The 13170-nt window shown below is 62.5% G+C and overlaps 1 protein-coding gene across 1 annotated transcript in view; it reads right to left on the reverse strand.

The window, feature by feature from the left end:
* The window catches only part of CAMTA1 (calmodulin binding transcription activator 1), a 749204-nt gene that overhangs the window by 119536 nt on the left and 616498 nt on the right, over positions 1–13170 (reverse strand). The window contains exons 7-8 of the mRNA XM_006766821.2: positions 2660–2813; positions 2453–2483 (exon numbers count right to left, since the gene is read on the reverse strand). Of these exons, the coding sequence (XP_006766884.2) occupies positions 2453–2483; positions 2660–2813 (185 nt within the window). The remainder of the gene's footprint in view (positions 1–2452; positions 2484–2659; positions 2814–13170) is intronic.

Raw genomic sequence — 13170 nt, forward strand, 5'->3', positions numbered from 1 at the left:
CCTCCATCCCCTCTGCACTCAACACGGCCCCCATCCCCTCCGCACTCAACACAACCTCCATCCCCTCCACACTCAACACGGCCTCCATTCCCGCACTGAGCACGTTTCCCACCGGGTGGGCAGGATGTGGCACAGAGCTCCTCGGACCTGGGCGGGGAGGACCCCACCTGCCCAGGCCTCTCCCGTGCGCTGGCAGTTGGCTGGGCCAAGGCTAGTGCTTGCTCAGAGCAGCTGCATTGGAACAGACCCCAGTTTCCAGGAGGAGACACGCTAAGCGTTAGGTCCCGTTCACTTGGATTATAAACGCCAGCCCAGGGACGGGAACTGAGCTAACCCTCAGCCCTGAGCTGAGCAGGTCTCCGTGGAGGTCCGACAGGGGCACCCGGCTTGAGCTCAGCTCCACTCAGCCCCGAGCGACGCACACGCAGAACCCTAGTCCCCAAAGTATGTTAGGATGGTAGTGCTCAGCAAAAGACTGCACTTCCCAGACTCCCTTGCAACCAGGGGTGACCATGTGACCAAATCCTGGCCAATGACCTATGAATAGAAGTATGGGCATTTGGGCCCTGTTCTTAAGGGGAAAAACGATTGCCCCCCACTTTCTCGTCTCTGCTTCCACTGGTTGGAACGCAGTTGTGATGGCGGGAGCTGGAGTTGCCATCCTGGGCCACGTGAGAGAAGGAGACGCCCTAGGAACAGCAGAGCGACCAGCTCGTGGGAGCCCTGATGGCGGATCCCTGACACTGGGCTGCCACGTCAACCTCCACCTGCCACGTGGAAATCTCCTTCTCGCTTATGGAAGCCTCCAGTCTTTCGGCCTTTGCCTCAGCAGCAGGGCCCGCATCCTAACTGCCCCGGAAGGGCTTGCGGGGGACGGAGAGGCAGCGTTGGGAAGCACCTGGGGGATTCCTATCAGACATCACATTTTCCTGCTTCCTCTTTTAACCTGGAGGAGGCGTCCCTCAGGGTGCCGGTGGAAGGCAGCCCCCAGGGACCAAAGGACACAGCTGCAGGGATCAGGGTGGGCTCTCCGCCCCTCTGGCTTCCCCGGGCGTTTGTGAGACCCCAGAGCTGAAGACCACGAGCCCTGCCTCGCAGCGGCCGGGGCAGAGGCTGCAGGTCCGAGCTCCCCTCGCCGCCGAGAAGACAGCGTTTTGATTAAACCACTGACAACTCTGCTGTGGGGCAGAGAAATTGGGAAACATCGGGAAGTCACACTGTGAAGCCTTTGAAGGAATGTGATTTATGTGGAAATGTAATGAAGCTAATGTGTTTGGCTCCAGCGCGGGTGGCACGCCTGCTTCTGGAACCGAATCTGACGTCTTCCTGGCTCGCGGCGCCTCTGCTTCCCCAGCACCCGGCCGTGCCCTGCCTGTGCCTGGCCGGGTCAGCACCGAGAGCTCCCATCCCCCCACTTCCGGGCCCTGTCCCAGGCTGCGTGTCTGTGACCGGAGCCACGCACACACGTGCATTCTACATGTCTGCGCGGTGCTGGGCTCCCGCCCCAAACCCCAGAGAACCCAGGTTATGAGCTTTATGGGGGTTTGCTGTAGTTTTACATGATTTGCTCGATGCACCGCAGACTCGAGCAGGCCTTGGGGTCCCTCCAGGTAAACTCCAGAGGCCCGGTGTCTACCCTGGAGTTCATGGAGCTTAACCCCCTTGTCCATCGGGAGGGGACGCAGCCTGAGCCCCGAGGCCCCAGGCCACCTGGCTCAAGGTTCCTGGTGGCAGCAGCAATATCAGGGGCAAGCTGGTCGGAGCCCCTGAGGCCGTACAGACCCCTCTGTCACTCCTGATCCCCATCCCCGAACTTGGGATGACGGGGGGGTCCCCCGATCTGAGCACTGTGGGACTCTCAGGATTAGCGGGCTACTACAGTGTACCTGGATTTAGCTTGGACCCTCCCAGAGATGGGGCCCTCACTCCCCTGGGAAGGCATTTCCGCTGCTCCCTGTACATGGCGCCCAGCGGCTTCTTCTCCACAGCCCCCTCCCGAGGCACATGGGCTCTGAGGGACCCGCTCACCGGCTCTGAGTCTGGTTCTCTTGAGCCCAGGTGTCCAAGGGGGCAGGAGAGGCCATGGAGCCCCACTAGTGGCCGCCGGGAGCCACGGCCCATGGAAATGGGGTGGCAGCCGAGGCCCAGCTTTCTGGACTCACCGGAGCTTTGCACTCGGTGGTTCGCACCCGACAGATGCTTCGGAACGCACCGCCGTGCCGGCACCGTGAAAGCCAGCTCGGCCGCATGGTCCCTGCGCCTCCCAGTCAGGGCGCGAGGCCTCCTGTCCAGGAGCAGAGGGCGAGGGCGAGGCACCCAGCTCCGGGCAGCGCTCCTGGATCCCCAGGCCTCCCCCCAACTCCTGCCTGTCACCAGGGGGCAGCGGTCCCCGCTCTTTGGGCTCTGCTCCTCTTTCCTGTTGCTTTGTGCCTCTGAGCCTCGCCTGCCTCACCTGTCACATAGGCCCGACATTCTGTCCCTGCCTGTCGCACAGGGTGCGTGAGGATCAAGGGAAAGCGGGGTCACTGTGTCACTGCCATCCGAGGGGAAGGGGCTCCCACACCTGGTCCCCAAGGCCACGGAGGGCCTCCTGACCTGCCCGGATGCCACTGGCCTGGGCCCCGGGACAGGACCTGGGCGGGCGGCCGCGGCTACTCACACATGGGCTTCAGCTGCCCGATGAGCTCCTCCTTGGTCCATTTCGCCCACTCCTTCTTGTCGGTGTTGATGGAGCAGAGGATGGGGCCGCAGGGCTTGCCGCAGTCCTCAATGGCCGGGACGTTGAGATAGTGCACCAGGACGATGTCGGGGTTCTGGGGGGAGAGCACAGAGACTGGCAGCATGAGGTGGCATGGAGTCCATCCAGGCCCCCCCACCCCCCGCGAGCAGGCACAGACCGGCCGAGTGTCCGCACGCCCGGCTTCCTCATACTCGGGGCCGCTGACACGCACTGTCGGGGGAACGCCCTGTGCCCAGCAGCAGCCCTGGCGCCTGCCTGCCCGATGCCTTACCCCCAGCCTACAGGTGCCACTAGAACCGGTGCCAGACACCGCCCAGCGTCCCCGGGGGGCACAACCACCCCAGCGGAGAACCGCCGCTCTACACGCGGTGCAACGAAGGGCCACACACGCGGTCAGACCCATCTATACCCCACACCCCGGACCTTAGGCCTCACGCCAACAGCTTCCCCTGGGGCACTGGGCACGCCGGTGCCCCACCCCCGTCCTCACCACAGCACGACCTCCCGACACAGGAATCTCCGCCACCTCTTCCCACAGGGAAACGGGGTACCCAGGTTGAAGGCGCCCTGCGTGTAAGGGTGGGTCCCTCTCCCTTTGCAAACAGTCCCGTCAGCAGGGCCCTTCCAAGCGACACCCAGGCGGCCGTCACTCACTCCCCTGGGAGCTCGTAACAGGAAGAACGCTCCCGTGGGAACCCTGAAGGCACCGCTGGTCCCCAGATGGGTCGGCGCCGTCCCCCAGACTCAGTTCAAAATGCCCTCGGCCCCCCACCCCCCCTGCCCGCCACCAGCTCTGACAGTGATGTGCCCAGGCCCCTCGGGGCGGCAGCTTCGTTGTGCAGAGCTCTCGCCCTCCGGGGCTTCTCGTGGCCCCCAGAAGGCCAGGCCGGTTTCGTTTGTAAAAAGCAATCACGTCGCTTTATAACGCAGCTGGAAAGACCCAGAAAAACCTCCCCAGTCAGGGAACATGAGGTAACATCGAGATGCTGCTACAGACAAGCCAGCCGCAAGGCCCCTTCCATCGCTCTTTCCCGGAGCTGTGGCCTCTGCGTTTCCTGCCTGACCCCCGGCCACGAGTTCCCCCGAGGCCCGTGGCTCGAGGACCCCGCTGAGGAGGCTGCGTCTGCAGTCACCCCTTCGGATCTGGTCGGAGCCACGCGATGAGTGACTGTGGGGTCAATCAACGCGTTAGCAAGGGCTCGAGATGACACGTGACCAGGGCAAGAACATCGACCGGCGCCATTTAAGAAGCTTTTCAGTAAGGGTTTTTCCTTGCCAACGCTCAGTTACCCAGCAGATCACATCAGCACGACCAGGAGCCGCCCCGAACGGCAGTTCTTCTGGACGGCAGCACTCATGCTCCTTAATAGTGATGAGGACCTGACATCGGCGCACACGCACTGCGGTCTGAGCACTGTCGGCGTCATCTCGCTTGGTGCCAGCGCTAGCCAGCGTGGGGCGGGCAGGGCAGGGTACCCTGTGTCTACAATGAGGGGACTGAGCCCAGAGAAGCTGTGACCTGCCTGAAGCTGTGTGTCTGGCCAGGGACGGAGCCTGGGCCGGAAGCCAGCATTCTGACTCCCAATTCAGGTCCTGCCAAGACACCTGCTGGCCTGTCTCGCTTGGTCTCGGCACTTTCCCGCCTCAACTTCCCTGCATCCTTGCCTTGTGCCCCAGAGTGAGGTGGGCTGCAGACCTGGTCTCCTCATTGCACGGGTGAGGTGGCCCAGGACCGGGGGGCGGGGTATACCTGAGTCCCTGCCCTGTGTTCTTCCTGGGACCAGCAGACGGCCTCCCAGCCTGTGCTGGGCTGGGGGCTCCTGCTTGAGCTGTGCCTGGGCAGGTGGCAGCACCAGCTGCTGAGCAAGACGAGGAAGGATCAAAGGGCTGCAGGGCCAGCGGGCCGTCCGCCCGGGGCTGCCTCTGATCCTGGCCCTGGAGCAGGAGCTGGGTCCTTCCTGCGGGGGACACTGGATGGATGTCAGCCGCCCGGGAGATGAAAGACCTGCAGCCTCCTGCCCCAGAGCCCTAAGGAGCACCCAGCAAAGGCTGTGGGAGACCAAGGCGGTAGGACAGGCATGGGAGCCAAGGAGGGCCGCCTTCACCACACACCGAAACCCCAAACCAGGAATTCCTGCACTGGAGCACCCGAACTCTCCTATGTCAGAAAGCGCTGCCCCTCCCTTCAGTGCCCAGCTCCGTGTTTGCATAACTGGCCTCCACCTATTCTTTGAGGACAAGCACCACGCTCGCCTCTTCCTCCAGGAAGTACTCCCTGATACCCCGCCCTCTGTATCAGGATGGAGACGGGGTTTGTATCTTAGTCAGTACGCCTCCTTTATCTCCTCAGCCACGGGGGAAGGCCCGGAGCTGTCATGGCATCAGCAATGACCGCCGTTCACCTCCATCAGCGGAATTGAGCTAGACTGATGTTGGACTTCCCGCCCTTCCCTTTCCATGCTTGCGTGCCGCTGGCATCTGGCTTCAGTTTTCTAGTCTGTGAGGGGCACAGCACTCCTAGGAGGCTGGGAGGCAGGGCTGGCTCTAACCTCGGCCGGGTCTGAGGCCGCTGAGAATTCGATGGAGGCTGCGGCTACTCCATCTCTCAGCCCCGGAAAACGCCCCAAGGGACAGCGACGCCACCTGTTAGGAGCTCACAGACCGGGGGTCCGGGCCCCACACCTGTAACTATGGACTTGGGGGTCTAGCTCTCCTTCTGAGCCTTTTGAATCAGGCACCAGGCCCTTCCCGGAGCCCCGCTCAGGGCTGAGCCTCTCAGCGGCCTTGACACAGTTGGGAGGAAGCGTGTCCCCTGCAGGTGCTGGGACTGCTTGGGGTTAGGAAGCTGGGAAGCCGGCTTCATGGTCTCCATTGTAACCACAGATCCTGCCCCAGGGCTTGGGTTCCTGCAGCTCCAAGTCCCCGGTGGAATCTTAAGTACCGACTTCCCGGTTTGGGGCTGGTTTGGAGACAGTGTGATCGAGGTACGTTTGGATGTTTGGGGCACATGTCGCTTCTTGGCAACGCTGCAATCTCATCCATTAGTTGTGCATTTTATTGGGTGTTTTTGGCAGAAAAATATATTAGCCATGGAGTCCCAGTGGGTCCCGGCCCACGGGACCCCTCCCCCAGGCCTCTGACACCAGGCCAGGCCTCGTGGGCTTTCGGGGGGTGTCATCCTCCAAGGTCATGCTCTCTTCGGGTGGTGACCTCTGGCATCTTCATGGAAACCCCGTATGCAGGGAGGAGCCTGTGGACATGCTCTTGTCCCGCCCCCACCCACGGCCTGTCCTGGGGGCTGACCTCCAGGCTGCTGGGCTGGAGAGCATGGAGTCCCTTGTGCCGCCTAACCCCACACCAAGCAAAATGGATTTCCCCCGAGGGAACGGCCAGAGCTAAGCTTCCGGCCGCGGTTCACCCACTCACAACGCAGACGCTCTCTGCACAGCCCTGTGTGTCCCGATCCTCCTCTCACTGCATGTGGCCCCGTCACGGCCGGGTCCGGGGGACCTGGCCCTGGTGCCCTTGCCCAGCGTCCTGGCCGTAGCTGCTCTGCTCCCAGGAATCCTGGCGCTCTCTCCACAGCCCGCCCTCTGCCCCGCCCAGGCTCACGGCCCCCTGTCCCATTGTCCACTCACAGCTCCTGTTGGGGCCTCATGAACACCCCTGGTTTCAAGGCCAGGCCAGATGGCCAGCCCCAGGCTCTACCCCACGGGGAATGGCACCGCCTCCCCCTATCGTCCAGGTCGGACCCTCCGAGTCACCCTCACTGCTTGTCCCTCCCTCTCTCTCCCGACCCATCACCATCATGGCATTCTCCCTGCCCCACCCATGTCCGCCCTGACAGCCTGAGTGTGAGCCCATCTCCGCCTGGGTCTCCCCTCCCCACTCCCAGTCAGTTCTCCCAACCCCAGCAGGTGTGACCCCAGAAGTCCGGCAATGGCGAGTGAGACCCACACCCCTGATAGGGTTACAGGAACCACCACCGGTTTTCTCTCCAGGCACCAGCACTCCCCGAGGCTCCGAGGCGGCTGCCACCCCATCCCCCACACCTGCTGTGCTCCCCGTTCTCTGTTCTCTCCGGCTGAGGTGCTCCGTGCCACGTGTCAGGGTAAGTCTCAATGCCACCTCCCCTGGCTCCCCATTCAGCGGTTCCCCAGGCACAGCGCCCCTCCCGCCCCACCAGGCCTGCTCTGTCCAACAGCTTCGCTGCCCTGCCGGCTCTCACGTCTGAGCGTTTCCTGCTTGCCTTCCCACCCAGAGCCTGAGCTCTGATGGCCGGGCTCTGCCCACGGTGCGTTCCGAGCCCAGAGCAGGGGCGGCACGAAGCGGGCACTCTGGCTCACCTGCCGAATGCTGAGGGTGGGGGACAGCCAGCTGCCCCAGGGCCCGGGCCACCAGCCTGTCCGGGCGCTGACCTGGGCTGGGGAGGTGGTGCCAGGCAGCGACTCCTCCCTGCTGACTCAGCTCTCAGGACCCCCCTCACCTCCTGCCCCTGCTCCCTCCAGGTGTGTCTTCCTGGGGGACAGACAGACGGAAGAAGAGGGGAGGAGGGGCATGGGAGGAGGAGGTGTCCACCCAGCACCTGAGGGGCCCAGGAGCCCCTTAAGCCATCGCCCTCTCGCCTTTCTGTCTGGAAACGTGAGGTTTGAATGTGCTGACCGAGGCCCAGGCTGCCGGGACCTTCGGGCCGGGACCCCTTGGGGACCTTCAGGTGCTGGGAAGGTACCTCCAGGAACCCAACTTAGTCACGCCCTAACACACCGCTTCCAGGGAGCGCCTGTCACCCATCCTGACCCGTGGGGACAAAGCCCCTCAGGAGGACAGGCCGAGGACCCTGACACCCAAACGCACAGGAGAGGCTAAGCATGTTCTGCAGAGCAAACGCTCAGCCCAAGTCCACCAGCTCCTTCACTGCAGGACTTGTCAGAGCCTTGATGACTCCTATGAAGGAAGGTCTCTCCATGTGCACAGGAAGGCTGAGCGCCTCTTGAGACCTTAGTGTTCTCTGGAACACAGTCTGGGAATCACGGGTAGAATTCAAAGCCAAAGGAAGCACCATCAGCAGTTACTGATAGATGGGAGCCCTTGCCCGTGCCCTGGGGCTCTGGGCAGTGAGGCTTCAGTGGCCCAAGAATTACCCCGCCCCCGGGCCCTGTCCTGGCCTGGCAGGAGGCTCACTCATCTGGAAAGACTGGGGCTGAGGGAGAGGCCAGGGTGGGGGATACTGTCTCCCTTCACCTGCAGGCTTGTCCGTCCTGACTAGGGTACCCCAGGATGCGGGGTCCCTGCGGGGAGACCTGGGTACCAGGGCAGCCTCCCATCTCAGGGCTGAGCACGTGCAGATGGGGGAAGAGGCACACTGGAGATAAGCAGCTGGCGGGCGTGGGGGGTGCTCCTGGTGGCTGCTTGGCAATTTGATCTCCTTAATGACAGGTGGCGGGATTGAGGAAGGAGATTGTGAGGGTGCTCGATGGCTGGGTGGGCAGCAGAGGGGGTGGCTGGGCTGCCAGTCATAGCCAAGTGATCGGGATTAAACCTGCCACCAACACACAGTTCAAACCCTCCTGCCGGAACAAGGGGCCCAGCGGGCTGGGCAAGCAGGGGTGGGCAGGCCTGTGCCCATCTCCTGAACGGTCCCTCAGGCTCTCTTGGTACAGCCCCTGCCAGGGAGGAGCGGGCTCAGCCCCAGGGCAGGACCCTGACCCGGAGGCCTGGACCTCAGGTGAGGGCTGGGGCTGGGGAGGAGGGAGAGGGAGGGAGGAGGAAGGAGAGAAACAGATCAAGAGGCACAGTGGAGAGGTGGGGAAGCCCGGCTGGTGGCAGCCGTGGGGTGGGGGCAGTAGGATGGTGCAGAGACTGGGGTGGTGGGTGCCACGCTTTCATCAGAGAGCCCCAACTTCCTGCGGAGAGAGACCCCAGCTCCTGTGGCTTCTGGCCTCTGACAGGGAGGGCTGGGTGCTCCACTCAGGCACACGCGCACTCGGCCAGCCTGAGTGTCTGCTCTGGAGGAGGGGGAGGCGGACACCCGGACTTGACCTTAACTGCTGAAGGTGTTCCTTCGGCTTTGAATTCCATCCCTCATGCCAGGCCACCGACGTGCGCTTTACATGGGTGTCAGTCACCTGTTCCTAGACAGGCCGGAGGGGGAGGCGTTCCCGTTTGCAGGGAGCTGGGCCCTGGGTGTGCACGGCAGGCCCTGGAACGGGGCGAGGCAGCCCTGTGCTCCTAACCGGAGACCCACGTGGGGACCCGTCACCCCGAGCGAGGGTCTGGGGGCCTCACGTCCTCCTCTTGGCGGCGGCCAGGGGTGGGCTCTGCGGGGAAGGGCGCGGCCCGGAGGCAGCACCCCTTTCCGTGGCGTGAGCAGGGCCGCCGGGCAGGAAGTGGTTAAACATGCAAAAAGCGGTGGGTTTTGATAAAGAAAAATGCAGCTGCAACATCTGCTTGGCTCTTGTCTGCAGCTTCATCAGCGCTAAGTGGCCAATAAATCAGCGGCGTGGCGCTCCGTCCCTCCGGGCGCCGCCGTTCATCTCGGCCGGTTCTCATGAGAGATGAAGGGGAGAGGCTGGGCGATGGCGGGGACGTACACATTACCCCGAAAGTCATAATAGCATGTCATGGCCCACACACCTCCCCACTTGTCGCGGGGCCGCGCACCGCCCGCGGAGGCGGGAGCCGGCGGAAGCCAGCGCGGTTCGCACACAGGCCGCTCTGGGGCCGCGTCTGTCCTGTGAGCGCCCTCCTTGCCGGTTCCGGAAGCCCCACGCGCCCCATCTGCAGGGCTGAGCCTCCCTGGACCCGGTGCCACACAAACGGGGCAGGTGCCACGGACCGGGAGGCGACGCCAGTGCAAAGGAGGGAGGACGTGTCAGGGAAGAGCGATGCTGAGACCAGGCTCAGGGCGCAGGGCACTGCACTGCAGGCACAGACAGCCCTCTGCCCGCCTCCAGCTGCCCTGGCAGCCTGGCACCTCTCCTCTGCTCCAGACAAAGGCATGAGGCGGATCGATGTCCCCGTCGGCGAATAGGCCTGTCATGTGGCCCTGGCAGGCTCAGTTCTATCCCCACTGTCCCCGCTGATGGCTGCCAGCGGGCAGGGGGAGGGCACGCAGGCCCAGGGACAGGGAAATGCAAGACTGTGCCCAGCCCTTCCCTCACCCAAGGGCCAGGCGGGTGGCCTGGCGGCTCAGGTCTCTGAGGGTGGGCTGCCCTGCAGGCTGTCCCTCCCTCCTCCTCCCTCTTCCCCAGACGGGCAGGGAGCCTCGTGGGCCCCTATGCATGGATGGCCACATTTCACTGCCACGTCCTCAGGGAGCAGGGCGGGGCCCGGACCCCCAGCATGCACCTCTCAGCGGTGCTTCTATTTGCAAAGATGACTTTCTGAGTGTCAGCCGGGTCCCAGGCCCCCATCTTAGCCCCACTTCCGTTTCCTAGTTGAGTCCTTTGCAGACCCAGTGTTCAGGACTCCACGATTCAACCCTCGACCGAGCCCCAGTCCTGAGCCCCAGCTGCTGGTCTTTCCACCAGCCCTGGGCTCTGAGGGAGCTCGCTGGGTGGTGGGTGGAGGGTCGTGTGCCAGCCTCGGTGCCTTGGGCAGCCGCAGCCCAGGTGGCCTCTGTGCCTGGGCAATCACAGGGCCAGGGCATTAGCCGGGGCAGGTGGGGCACGGGGAGCTGGTGGGAGCAGGGGCGGGGCTGGAACCCTGACCTCCACGCTGGTCTGTGAGCTGCTCAGGGCGGGGCCATGACGGAGGGAGAGTACCATCTCCACAGCAAGGGACTACAGGGCACCCTGTGGGCAGGGAGGGATGTGGGGTGGGGTGGGCAGGACAGCTAGGAGCTGAGCACCCGGTGATGGCAGAGGCAAACCCAGGTCCCCAAAGCTGGGGGCAGTGGAAGAAGCAAAAGGAGAAAATGAAAAAAGAGTAGAAACCAAAGGTGCCCCCCATATAGGCAAAGCCAGCCGTCAGCTGTGTGCCCCTGGGTGCCAGGCCCCCATTCACCCGCCGGGCTCCCTGCTGCAGTCCCAGGGCACACAGACAACCTCCCGTCCTTGCCAGGCTCAGCAGTGGGGGCCGCTGCTCTGGGGAAGCCCTAAGGTCCCTTTAGCTGGTGGGTGCGGGAGCAGGAGGGAGTCGGCCGCAGCCCCTCTCTGCTTGGGAGGAGGCTGGGAGACTTAACTAGTTAATGTGGGTACCGTGGTGTGAAGAGGAAAACCCCGGGTAATTGCTGAGTGTTGCTGCCGCTGCCGCTATTATTACACAATTACCAGAATTTCCAGTCCTGGCAATGGAGTTAAACAAGTTCCACCTGGAGTGGGGGTTGGGGACCACGCCGGCGTTGGGGCTGGCGGGCTCTGCTCTCTTCTGCCCACCGGGAGGCGGGAAATCACATGAACTGGGAACCTGCCTGGCACAGTCCTGGCCACACCCGGGCACGAGGGGGCGGGGGAGTGCAGGAGGATGACCAGCCGCCCTGAGCAGATAGAGATGCTTGTGCCAGAAGAGGAGCCATCCGCCCAGACGCTCCCAGGCCCCGGGGGGCAAGTCCCCTGGACGCATGCCGCTGGGGCCAGGCCTGCCGCCCGTCCCCCTCCCTGGATGGGCAAACGGAAGCCACGCGATTTCACGCTGGCTCAGGGCCAACCTTGTCTCATTGACCTGGGGGAAGAAATGCCGATAAAGCCTCCGTGTTTGCAGGTGACACGGAACTGCTATAGGCGATGAAGTGCCAGGTCCCTTGTGATCGGTCACGAGAGGGTCTCGCGAGGTTGTGGGTGGTGAGGGACAGCTGGACCCTGTGTGGGTGAAGTGCAAGGCGGTGTCCCGGGGAAGAAAGAAGCAGCCTGTCCCAGAGGCTGGCGGGGGGGGTGGCGAGTGCCACCGGCAAGCCCAGGAAGATGCCGGGGCTCCCCGAAGCCACTGTGCAGAGCGGGTGCTGGGCCTAGGACGGCAGGGCTTGACAGCTGGGCCCAACGGGAACTGCAAACCTTCGGCGAAGGCTCTTCTTCACAAACTGAGACCTGGACAGAGGACTGGCCCTGAGTTCCAACCACAGGCAATCAGAGCTAACCCCTGGGCGTGGCTAGAGCCCTGCGAGGCAGGGATGACTTCCTGCTGGACTTGAGCCTGGGATGATGGAGCCCGGCGCTCCTGGAAGCCGCCTCTCGCCAGCATGTGGAGTCCAAGAAGGACACCAGCCCGGAAAAGGCAGAACCCAGGGAATAAGACACTCAGCCTCCACGCTGACTGTGCACCTGGATCCAGCCATGCCTGAAGCCAGCATCCTCAACTCTCCAGGTAACTCGAACCATCCAATTTCCTCTTATCCTGAAGCCAGTTCAAGTTGGATTTTCTGTTGCATCAACCAGGAGCCCTAACTCATCAACAGGCCCTAGGTGTTCCTTTTGCTAAGCCAGTCTCTCTCCACCCGTGCCATGCACACTCCTCTGGTTACCATGACAACAACAGTCACAATGATTACGGAGAGCTGCCTTTTGTTCAGCACCTGTTGTTCCATGCTGGGTGCTAAGTGTCCGCAGGACTTAGCTCGGTTAATCCTCACAATAGGAGGCAGGAATGGTTATCTCCACTTTACGCACAAGGGACACGAAGAGAAAAGCCACCAAAGCCCCACCCTGCCCCCAGGTCTGCCTGATGCTGAGGGTGACGGTGCGGCGGGTGGTGCAGGTTGTGCTCTAGAGACAGCTGCCGGGGGTGAGTCTGGTCTGCTGTGTCCCAGCTGGGCCCTCGGCCAGCTCCCCTCTGTGCCTCTGTTTTCTCAGCTGTAACGTGGACAGGCTGATAGGACCTGCCCCATGAGGTCGCTGTGAAGACTGTGTGAGATAAAGCATTAGCACCGACGTGCAGTTATCGTACTGACTCCTCAATCCAGGTTTCCCTTAGATCTTACAGAGCTTGTAGGTGGGACAAAACCAAGTGGATTCAGACACGGCTTGTTAGGGAGGTGCAACTCCTTACACAGGAGCCCCTCTTGGCTTTGCGGACATCGAGGGCCCAGCGTTAGCTCCACGGGCAAAAACCCATGGAAACAGGATCCATGAGACACTCCTTAGCTAACTTCTAAGTGCTGGGAGAAAACAAAACTATGTTTCTGAGAAAAACATTCTGTATTTAAGTGTGCACCAATTCAAAGCACTGGCCCAGGTGGCGTGGCTCAGTGGTTCGAACCAGGAGGTCTCCGTTTGACTCCCAGTCAGGGAGCATGCCCAGGTTGTGTGCTTGATCCCCAGTTGGGGGCGTGCAGAAGGCAACTGATCGATGATTCTCTCTCATCATTGATGTTTCTCTCTCTCTTCCCCTCTGAAATCAATAAAAACATATTCTATCTAATAATAGACAAACATGGTAATTAACCGTACCTCCAACATGCTTCCCATTGGCTAATCAGGGTGATATGCAAATTAACT

Source organism: Myotis davidii, unplaced genomic scaffold, assembly GCF_000327345.1.
Source record: "Myotis davidii unplaced genomic scaffold, ASM32734v1 scaffold299, whole genome shotgun sequence".
NCBI lineage: Eukaryota > Metazoa > Chordata > Mammalia > Chiroptera > Vespertilionidae > Myotis > Myotis davidii.